This window comes from Erythranthe guttata, chromosome 2 (assembly GCF_056151865.1).
Source record: "Erythranthe guttata isolate IM_541 chromosome 2, IM_541, whole genome shotgun sequence".
NCBI lineage: Eukaryota > Viridiplantae > Streptophyta > Magnoliopsida > Lamiales > Phrymaceae > Erythranthe > Erythranthe guttata.
This window is the reverse complement of record NC_142534.1, coordinates 5,398,301-5,408,738: the sequence shown is the minus strand read 5'-3', so window position 1 is coordinate 5,408,738 and position 10,438 is coordinate 5,398,301. Positions and strand designations below refer to the sequence as shown.

Below are 10,438 nucleotides of genomic sequence, written 5' to 3'. Positions count from 1 at the left end.
TGACGAAAACAATTAGGCCCATACATTTTCTTAAAATAATCTAAAAGACAATCATTATCAGCAAAACTAAGAGAAAGTGATTCTACTGCAATAACTCAAACCCATTCTTCTCTTTCTATAGTTTTTGAAAATTTAAAAAGTTGAGAATCGGTACCTCCCTTTGAAGAATTAAATCGTATTTGTGTTTGAGTTTGGTCGTGGCCGAATTCCGTCGAATGTTTGCTCCTCAAATGCTTACGAAAGGTCCCGTGCCCATCACCCTCTTTCCATGTGTATGATTTAGGTGCACCCTATATATTAAAAAAAAATTAATACACTTGCTAAATGAAATTGACAAATAATTTAAAAAAAAAAAAAAAGGCTTGCAAAAAGTAGACAAATACCTTACAATAATTGCAAAACTCTAGTATGCTCCCGTCCTCCATAACCGCTCTAGTAAAATGGACACAAAACATTTCGGACTTTGCTTCCGTATCATTCATTTGGGATCCTCCACCAAGTAATGATTGAGGTGGCGTAGTAGATGGCGCAGGAGATGGCCTAAGGGCCTTCGATCGCCTTGGCCTAGGTGGCACTCCGGTCGGTCGACTAGAGACCCTCAATCGGCTCATCATCATCATCATCGTCATCATCATCATCGAGAAGTAAGAAGTACATTCCGATAATTGATACTGTGAGATTCGAGTTTGGAATTTTATTGGTGTTGCCAATCATCGGAACAATCTCACTCCAATTCGGGGGGATTACGCCTTTTCCCTTTTCTCGATTATCACTTGAAGACATTTTTTAGAGTAACGAAAATTAAAAATCGGAGAGGAAATCGAGAATGCTTGCAAATTTAGCCGAGAATAGAAACACTTGAGATTTGAGAATTGAGCGAATAGAGAGAATTGTGGGTGAATTAATGAGAAAATGGAGAAGGAAGGGGGGTATTATTTATAGGTAAAAATAAAAAATATAAATAAAAAATATAAATAAAAATTTAAAATTCGGCAGGCTCGACTCTGGCTCGCGTCTAACGGTCGGCGATATCTAACCCTCCATCTCAAACGGATAAATGATCTTGTTGAAAAAAATAATAATAAATAAAAATTAAAAGTTTAAATTCTGGTATACCGGATCCAGGTCGGTTTCGGGTGGACCCGAGAAAATAGCCGTTGCAAATTAAAAAAAAAAAAAATTGAATTTTCGGACCGGGCCCGCATTGGGTCCGGTTTATAGCCTCTAAATATTTCAATTTTTTTTAAAAAATATTATTTAATTTGGGTGGACCCGACGGGTCCTCGGGTCCCCCACGAGGTAGACCCGTAAAGTCTCGGATCCGCATAAATAAGACCCGAAAACCGACCCATGCCAACTTGGGGCCAGATCCGGGTCCAAGGCGGTCGGGTCGGGGCCAGGGCGGGGCGGATTTTTTTCCGGGTCGGGGCAGGGTGAGATCGGGCCCGTGGCCATGTCTACTCCATCAAATGTCTCCATCAGATGTCGTTCTTCAAAAATAAAAATAAAACTTAAAAATAAAATAAAATAAAATAAAGGTTTAAATTGGCTGGAGCTTCCAAATACAACGGGGCCGGCGAAACGACGTCGTATTGCTATTTCCAGCTATCACGCGGACACTAAATTCTATTCTACACTTTCGAGAAATGTTAAACAAAATCAAAAGGAGGAAAAAAAACAGAAAGAAAAAAAAAACAAAGAACAATAAAATCATTTATAATAATCCAAAATTCACGTGGAAGAGAAAATCATAAATTTTGTATTACGAGGATTAATGGGTGCTTCAGGTTAGTTTTTCTCCAATTGTTTTTTTCCCCCTAATTATTTGCAAGATTCGAGCTTCTGTGTATAAATCGTAATTGTTGATTATGTTTTCGTACGGATATTTAATTTTCTCTATAAATAGTTACAATCTGCTTCCTGTTAATTTCAGACGTCCTCAATTTCTTTTGTTTCTTTTTTTTTTTCTGAATTAATGTTGGAATAAAAACCCAATTTTATGATGAACCCATCCGCCAATTCAATCTGCTTCTGTCTATGATTAATGAATTTGTTGCTCTATTGCCTTTGGTTTGTTTTTGTTTGAATTGAAGTTTGAAATATTAAATTGAGGTACATTATTTCAGTTGGGTGTTTCGGCTGATTTTTATGCTTTTGCTTCTATCTCTTTTTTATCAATAGTTCAGGAATTTTATGGTGTATGTAATGCTGAATGTGGAGATTGCGTGTCGATGCTGAAGAAAATAGCCGAATTATTGTTATAGAGTCTCCGTCGAGGGTTTTGTAAAGTTTGGGCAAGACCGTGAGAGATGGACAAGAAAAGAGTGGATGAACAAGAGGCAGTGCCTGTTGCACTGCCTAAAGTCGATAGGTTTGGATTTGTGAAGCAGGAAACTAACTCTCCCGATGGGTTAACGAAGAGCAGATCCGCTCGGGAGTATGAGAGGTATGCATCTTTATTTTTTTAAGCATTTAATTTTTCTATATTCTGATGTTGCTTTGATTATCGTATCGTGCACTTTGGTTCCGATAAGCTAAGATGATCGATGAGTGATATTGATTGCTCCTTCTATTATCATGACATATAGTTTTATGGGTAATTTATGTGATTTTTCAATAGAATGCATGGCTATCATCTTTTTCACTAATTTCCGAGAATATGGGTGAATTTTAAATTTTCGTCAACTAGGCAGAATTTGATGAAAAAGGTTTATATGACAGAAAGTACATTTGAGTGTGTGATTTTATTTTAATGAGCTGCTAAAAGCCGAATGTTACACTTCGGAAAAACGATGAAAGTGTTGGTTCTTGCGCGAACATGATTTATATTGAGATATATGTTAGCCACTGACGATTACAAAAATGAGGCTTTGTTAAAGAAGTTTATATCGTGATAGTTTCTAAACCGAGAAAACCTCAGATCTAAGTATGACCAAATAATTTATCTAATAAGAAGACACTCTTGGCATTAAACTTTGCAAGTTTCCAAGAGATATTTATTCATTAAAAAATAATAAAAATTTGATAAATGAAAAAGACTTACATGAAGGTTTCGCTCTTTGAATCCTATGGTTTTTGGCTGTCTTTGTACTTAAATTTTGAACATATAACTAAATAATTTTCCGCCGAACTAACTATAGTGTACTTAGAACTGGAAAAGCTACATTTGAAACCAAGTTGAATTTAACGACTCAAGTAAGGCTGAATTTGCAGTGTGAGAGAGAGAGCCTGATGTACATCCAGGAGTGTTATACTTTCTTTGTTCAGAACTGGGTTGCTGAATTTCCTTCCAGATGGTTTATTAATGCTTTCCTCAAATCATAACACGATCACTTTAAATATCCAATTTTCAGGGAGGAAAGAAGAATTAGAAAATGGAGAAAGATGATAGGGGTCGGTGGAAGTGATTGGAGGCATTATCTTAGAAGGAAACCGCATGTTGTTAAAAGAAGAATAAGGAAAGGAATCCCTGATTGTCTAAGAGGACTCGTCTGGCAATTAATCTCTGGCAGTCGGGACCTCTTGCTCATGAATCCAGGTGTCTATGAGGTAATTTTTATTTTATTTTATTTTATTTTATTTATTTATTTTTATTCTTTTTTTTTTATTACATGTGGAAGCCCCTTTTGTTGCATGTCTGCTGTAGAATATGACTTGCCAAAAAAAAAGGTTAATGCCATATATACATGTCTCATCGATTTAGTGTATTACGTTATTCTTCATTGTCTGTTCTGCTCCAACTGATAAATATTATACGTATTGTAGCTAGTCGATCATACACTCATACTTGTTCTATTTTTGATGCAGCAACTAGTCATCTATGAGACATCTGCATCAGAGCTTGATATTATACGAGATATTTCTCGAACATTCCCTTCGCATGTTTTCTTCCAGCAGAGACATGGGCCGGGTCAAAGATCCCTTTATAATGTTCTGAAAGCGTATTCCGTATTTGACAGAGATGTTGGTTATGTGCAGGTTTGTTGTTATCCACTTCACTGTCATAATATTACCGAAGCTAAAGGTTTTTGTCGCTCGTATGTTAGTACTGAAGTCAAGTTCGTTTGGTTTGCAGGGAATGGGATTTGTGGCGGGTCTGTTGCTCCTTTATATGAGTGAAGAAGATGCATTTTGGTTATTGGTGGCGCTATTAAAAGGAGCTGTTCATGCTCCAATGGAAGGATTATATTTGGTATAGTTTTAATATTAAATTTCTTTCGTCTTTGGATAGTCTACGAATTTCTTGATTTCTTAGAAAATGTGCAGTAATGAACATATTTCAAGTTGGTGAATACTCGAAACTTTTATTTCAGGCGCTGCAAAATTTAGAGATTCAATGAACAAATGAACTGAATCATGGTTTTTATTTTCGGATCGAATTCTTGAAACTCTTCTAGTTAAAAAAATGTGACGGAAGATGGTACTACATGAGCACTTTCTGTGCATCCCAATTAACTAGATGTTCTTCGAAAGTTTTAGTAATTATTGTCGTGTCTCGGAAAATTTGGATTAGATTATATAATTATTATTCTTTGCTTCTTGAATGTAATTTGTTTACAAACTATAATGCTACAAATTACATGTTTGAAGACCTATGATTGCACCTCTTTGAGCTGAAACGGTTGTTAACTGTATATTATATTAATCTTGTGAATTCGCATTAATTTTAAATCACTAATAAACTCGTGCGAAATAATTCATTGCAGGTTGGGTTGCCTCTTGTGCAACAATATCTTTTCCAGTTAGAGCAGTTAGTGAGAGAGCAGTTGCCGAAACTGGGAGATCATTTTACTCAAGAAATGATAAATCCCAGCATGTACGCAAGCCAGTGGTTCATAACGGTTTTCTCTTACTCGTTCCCGTTTCATTTGGCTCTCAGGATTTGGGATGTGTTTCTTTCCGAGGTTTGTTTACTCATCTCTTTTTTCGTCTTAGTTTATTACAAGGTCAACTGCCGATTCTGAATAGTCAATGTTTTTGTTTTCTTTCTCAGGGTGTTAAGATTGTGTTTAAAGTTGGTTTAGCTCTACTGAAATACTGCCACGACGATTTAGTGAGTTTTATCATCCTCTCTGACAAGTAACATCTCGATACGGATTTATTTTCTAAATTTTGTTTTTACGTCAACAGGTGAAGTTACCTTTCGAAAAACTCATACATGCGTTACGCAATTTCCCCGACGACGCAATGAACCCTGATATGCTACTACCAATGGCCTATTCGATAAAGGTTTGTGCGGCTACTAGAAAGATTTCAAATATTTATCAAGGAAAAAAGAAGGGCATATATATATAGCTCGTAAATTTGTCGACTTGTTAGTTAATAAATAGCTGTATGTATCGGATTGTTTTTTTGTTTCTTGAAAACTGGGTTAATTTGTTGATTTATTTAGGTGTCGAAGCGATTGGAGGAAATGAAGGAGGATTATGAGAAACAAAAGGGGAAGCTATCGGAAAGTGTTAAACAGAAGCAATTGCAGCCATCTTGAATAACATAATTCCCCAATTTCACCCTATCTGTCTAAATTTGTGAATACTATTCGATTCTTTTATTCTTTGCTGCTCTAAACTAGTAATCAGTCCGTCGACGACTTTGTACATATATGTTCGCCCATCTTGCAAAATCGAGCCAAATTTCTTTAGAGATATTGGACAATTTTTTATTTCTTTTTTGATTTTTTGATTTTTATTTTTTTGAGTTAAGCTGTCGCCTGTCAGCTTGATGAAGTACATCTGCCTGCTTGAAGAACTTTTTTTTGAACATGAGATTGTTAATATGAAAATAGTAATGCCATTGAAAGGTTTTTGTTTTTGTTTTTCTTATTTTTTTTTATTTTTTTTTTATGTAAGGAATTAATATTTATTTTATTCATCAAATTGAAAGAATTGCATCAAAATGCTGAAAAAATAAGTTGAGTATCGGGGAAAACGGTCTTTGCGGTTTTTTGTTTTCGAGTTTCAAGTTTCAGATTTTGGGTTTCGGGTTTTCGGATTCAGGGTTCGTGATTATTGCGAGTGCAAAACCGTATCAATTGAAGAATTCTATTAATACAACTTGATGTACGTCCGACATTTATCGAAATAGGTCCAATTTACACCACAAAAAGAACATTGTCTGCCAATTTTTACATACAAGAACAATTGTTTTGAAGAAAACAGAAGCAAAAAAAAAAAAATCGAAAAAAATGGAAATAAAAAATAAAGAATATCTACGATACGTAATACGTCCGTCCTCTTGTGCTTTACAACATAACCTTGCTGAACAAATAACACAATCACCACACTGTAATTTTGTGATTGTTGGAAAAGAATGTTGGTCCTTAATAATAGTGCAAAATCAAGAAAATATTAATCTTAGGTTATGATCATAGCTCAATAGTTTCTCGTGCTCTCTGAACTTTTGTCAGTATCGTAGTTATCTCGTTGCGGATCCAATTCACTGCTACTCGCTCGGGTTTTTTTGTGCCTTCGATCCTGTCAACAATCACCATTTCCGTTTATATGCAATTATATATAAGTCTTTCAGACAAAAGGAATCACAGTTAAACCTCTCTATAAATTAATACAGTCGGGATTAGGGAAAGGCGACGGCTAAAACGAATACCGTTTCTTTCTCACTTCAATACCACCAACAGAAAAAATAGAAAAAATAAATAGGTAATGACGTTAATGCCCTTAATAAAATCAATACCACACAAATTTTGTGTGTGATATTGATTTTCATTAATGGTAATAATGTCATTACCTATTTATTTTTTATTTTTTATTTTTTATGTTGGTGGTATTGAAGTGAGAAAAAAAGGGTATTTGTTTTTGCCGCTGCCTTAGGGAAATTCTATTGATTTAGCGAATTATTAAATTATCGAGTTAATAATTTAACACGTTTTCACCGAGTCGGGACCGAGAGAAACTATTATCTAATCGAGATTATTAATTTATCGAGGTTCTACTGTATATCATGCGCTAGCATTGGCCTATCGTAAAATAATATCGAAGCAACATTAAAATGCAGACTGACCTCTCTTGGAATGGGATATTCTTCGGATTCGAGCATTCGGACAACTTGAGTCATCCTAGGTCTCTTGTTAGAATCTGGGTCAACGCATCTCAAAGCGGTCAAAAGTGCCCTTTTGAGAACTCGTGTAGATGGCCTCGTTTCGATACTCGGATCCACCACTTCCTCCGACCGCCTACTTCCCACCATCATTTTCAGCCAGTCGACCAGATTTACCTGCATTTTATGTATCCGAAATGTTTTAATAAATGAAATAATTTAATATATTAAATATTATAGAAGAGACTACTGCATAAAATAATAAAATGGGTTTGACTACAAATTATTTTCTTTTAGCAAGTTACATAGAAGGTAGACTCGAGCATATTTATTAAAGACGGTACTTACAGCAAAGATCGATTTTTAGTAAAAAAATAAGTAAAGATTGGGTTTTTAATGGCAATATTAGTAAAAAATCAAGCCAAAAACTAAGGTGCTAAAAATAAATACCTCGGGAGCAGGACGCCCATAGTCGACTGGATCTCGTCCGGTAATTGCTTCCAATAGTAGAACCCCAAAGCTATAAACATCACTCTTTTCGTTTAAAAGGCCACTATTTGCATATTCCGGAGCCACGTATCTTAAAAATATAATTCGAAAAAAATAAAAAGGCAAGTCAATTAAAAGTTATTCGAAAGAAAGAAAACAAGAACAAAGAAAAACGAAAGATTTTGAAAACTAACCCGAAAGTACCCATAACACGAGTAGTGATGTGACTTTTTCCAGCACCGAGCAGCTTAGCCAGACCGAAATCAGATACCTTAGCATTGAAGTCTTCATCAATAAGAATGTTGCTCGACTTAATATCTCGGTGAACCACTTTCGGCTCGATTGCCTCGTGCAAGTACGCAAGACTGCAAAAGGGTCCCACATTATTGCCGAATACAAGATTTACAATCGAAGATTTCTTTGAACGAAAATTTGAAAAAAAAAAAAGAAAAAAAAAAAGAAGACTTACGCTTTAGCGGTGCCGAGAAGGATTTTGGTCCTTGCCTCCCAAGTAAGAGATCCGTGGTGACGCATAGCTCCATGTAGCCATTGTTCTAAATTGCCATTGTTAACATACTCGTAAACTAGCATCCTGTTTTTTTTAAGATTGAGTCAAACGAGACGAGTTTAGAATGTATAAAAAGATTTCAAAATCCATAATAATAAATCCCATGCGCTTGTTTGGATAAATTCGTTTTCGGTTGCATTTCAAATCCTTATCTCTCATTTTAATTATTTTTTTTTGAGTCATTAAAGTGGGATTCGAAATCATTTCCTAAATCCAAATCATTCAATCCAAAATGCACTCGTAAAACAAAATCTTGATCAAAGCAATCAATACCTATGAGTTCCTTCAATACAATACCCTAAAAGCCGAACCAAATTTTTGTGTCGAACATGGCCAATAGCTTCAACCTCCACTCCAAATTCCTTCTCCGCTTGACCTCTGCGCAAATTAACAACACGAATACATTAAATTTCAAGAACTCGGAAAAAAAGAGCACCCTTTTAAATATTTCAAAAAAAAAAAAAAAGAAAAAGAAATCTAACTCACAAATTATTGAGTAGCTTCTTAACAGCGACAGGTGTCCCGTTAATAAGCTGCCCTTGATAAACAACTCCATATCCACCCTCTCCAAGAATATTATCCTTCGAAAATCGATTCGTAGCAATTTCAAGGTCTCTTAGGGTAAACCAATGACCCCAACCCAAGTGAGAAAATTCGGGCAAACCGTTCAAAGGCGAAGGTGCAGTTATCGGATGCGACGAAGAAGAAGGTTTATACACTGCAAATGTTCCAGAAGAACTCCCTTCTTCCGACCCGCAATACTCTTTATCAATATGACCGAACGAATCCGATTGGCTGATAGTGTCCCCATTTTTCGCTTTCGGCATCTCTAAATGGACCAACACTTTGTCCGATTCCTTATCGCTCGATTTGTCGTGGATTGTGAGAAGAATCCCGTCGCGCGGGACGAACTTATCGGTCGACACATGCTCCACTCTCACTTCTTTAATTTCTTTTGAGTTGGCAGGTATTTGGCTTTGAGGGATCCTTGCTTGGGCTCTTCTCGACTTTTTCCGTGAGGTGAGGTAAAACGTCAATGCGAAGAGAATGATTACTATCAACAAACCGACGATGATTCCGATAACTTCCCACACTTTGAGACCCATAATTCCGATTTTCTTGGAGAGCTCCGCATTGAGATCCGTAGCCATCTTCTAGATTCGACTATCGAACGAAATCGGCACTTCTGTTTTCTAAAGTAATTAGCAACTGCAGTTAGTAGCTAAGTAACTTCTTATCAAAACAACTCAAAAAAGAATAGAATTTCATCATCAACATATTCAACAACACAATGTAAACAAGTAATATCATTCATCATCATCTCTAATCAAGACATAACCGAAGACAAGAAACCAAATATATATATATAAAAAAAAACTAAATGCAGATAAATAAAAAAAAGATAACTTTCAAGAAGTGTTTACCTTTGTGGAGGAAACCTTTGAAAGACCAGATCTTGAAAACCCTTTTACCATATCATTTTCACAAACTGCAAGAATTAAAAAAAAATAAAAAAAATAAAAAAAAATGGAGTCTTGAAAACAGATCTCTCTCTGCAGAGAAAGCTCAACAGCAGAAGACCCACATTTTTTTTTCAAGAGCAAACAAAATCTTTAACTTAAAGAAAGAGAACCCATTTCCCCAAATTTGCAAATCTGAATTAGGTTTTAATTTTCAGTTCACCAAATGTAAAATGTGAGTGGTTTTGAGCACCACCACTCCTTCAAAAGAGACACCTGCCCAATTAACAAACAACTAACAACAAACAAAAAAGAAAAGAAAAAATACTGTAGTTAGTTGCAGAGAGAGAGTTTTAGAAGAGGTGTGCATAGGATGCTTAAGATGGGGCTTGGTAATTAGTGGTGGTGTTAATATTATTTAGTAATGAAATTGATTATTGTTTTTTTTTTTTGTTTTAAGGAATATGTTTTTATATGAATATGATCATGAATGTGTGTAGTAAATGAATAATAAAATGAGGGGAAGAGAGAGAGAGAGAGAAGGAAGAGTGGTGTTGTCAATGGTAGGTGGTGAGAAAATGCTTTGATAACAATTAATTAATTAAATATATTACAAAATATACTAAGAAATATAATTTTTTTATTTAACACAAATGTAAAATGGAAGCATCAAGGAAAGGGAGTGTGATAAATATCGTTTCAGTTTTAATAATGCCGTTTCAACTTTAAACGTAATTTTGACAAATTTTAAGTTTGGATTGAGGCAACTTTTGACAAATTTTGTGTATGGATTCATGCAAATTTTAATAAATTGTAAGTCTGGATCTAACTTGAATCATTAAGATTGAATATCAGATGAGAAATTTAT

At 35.1% G+C, this 10,438-nt stretch overlaps 2 protein-coding genes across 4 annotated transcripts; one reads left to right on the top strand and one right to left on the bottom strand.

Annotated features, from left to right (window-relative positions):
• Positions 1-1,529: 1,529 nt before the first annotated feature.
• Positions 1,530-5,811, top strand: LOC105978169 (uncharacterized). Of its 2 annotated transcripts, none has more exons than XM_013003588.2 (9): positions 1,530-1,787; positions 2,182-2,446; positions 3,354-3,549; positions 3,808-3,978; positions 4,076-4,192; positions 4,707-4,904; positions 4,994-5,053; positions 5,131-5,229; positions 5,393-5,811. In XM_013003588.2, the coding sequence occupies exons 2-9, from the start codon at positions 2,310-2,312 to the stop codon at positions 5,486-5,488; spliced, it is 1,074 nt and encodes a 357-aa protein (XP_012859042.1). In that variant the 5' UTR covers positions 1,530-1,787; positions 2,182-2,309; the 3' UTR covers positions 5,489-5,811. The 2 variants fall into 2 exon arrangements, with proteins under 2 accessions (XP_012859042.1, XP_012859043.1); XM_013003589.2 differs by having other exon boundaries at positions 1,629-1,787; positions 2,187-2,446.
• Positions 5,812-6,071: 260 nt separating this feature from the next.
• Positions 6,072-9,888, bottom strand: LOC105978168 (putative receptor-like protein kinase At5g18500). Of its 2 annotated transcripts, none has more exons than XM_013003587.2 (8): positions 9,535-9,888; positions 8,597-9,303; positions 8,384-8,488; positions 8,012-8,134; positions 7,737-7,907; positions 7,504-7,633; positions 7,018-7,230; positions 6,072-6,473 (listed from the first exon to the last, which is right to left on the bottom strand). In XM_013003587.2, exons 2-8 carry the CDS (start codon positions 9,259-9,261, stop codon positions 6,372-6,374), a joined length of 1,509 nt encoding a protein of 502 aa, XP_012859041.2. In that variant the 5' UTR covers positions 9,262-9,303; positions 9,535-9,888; the 3' UTR covers positions 6,072-6,371. The 2 variants fall into 2 exon arrangements, with proteins under 2 accessions (XP_012859041.2, XP_088682382.1); XM_088826256.1 differs by having other exon boundaries at positions 8,597-9,319; positions 9,535-9,635.
• Between the last annotated feature and the right edge of the window lie 550 nt (positions 9,889-10,438).

Excerpts from the sequence above, each read along its gene's own strand:
- LOC105978169 (XM_013003588.2), top strand. The coding sequence starts at position 2,310 with ATGGACAAGAAAAGAGTGGATGAACAAGAGGCAGTGCCTGTTGCACTG. Across the intron at positions 3,550-3,807 it reads TGAATCCAGGTGTCTATGAG|CAACTAGTCATCTATGAGAC; the intron begins GTAATTTTTATT and ends TTTTTGATGCAG. Across the intron at positions 4,193-4,706 it reads CAATGGAAGGATTATATTTG|GTTGGGTTGCCTCTTGTGCA; the intron begins GTATAGTTTTAA and ends AATTCATTGCAG.
- LOC105978168 (XM_013003587.2), bottom strand. The coding sequence starts at position 9,261 with ATGGCTACGGATCTCAATGCGGAGCTCTCCAAGAAAATCGGAATTATG. Across the intron at positions 8,489-8,596 it reads AAGAAGCTACTCAATAATTT|AGGTCAAGCGGAGAAGGAAT; the intron begins GTGAGTTAGATT and ends TAATTTGCGCAG. Across the intron at positions 6,474-7,017 it reads AATATCCCATTCCAAGAGAG|GATCGAAGGCACAAAAAAAC; the intron begins GTCAGTCTGCAT and ends GATTGTTGACAG.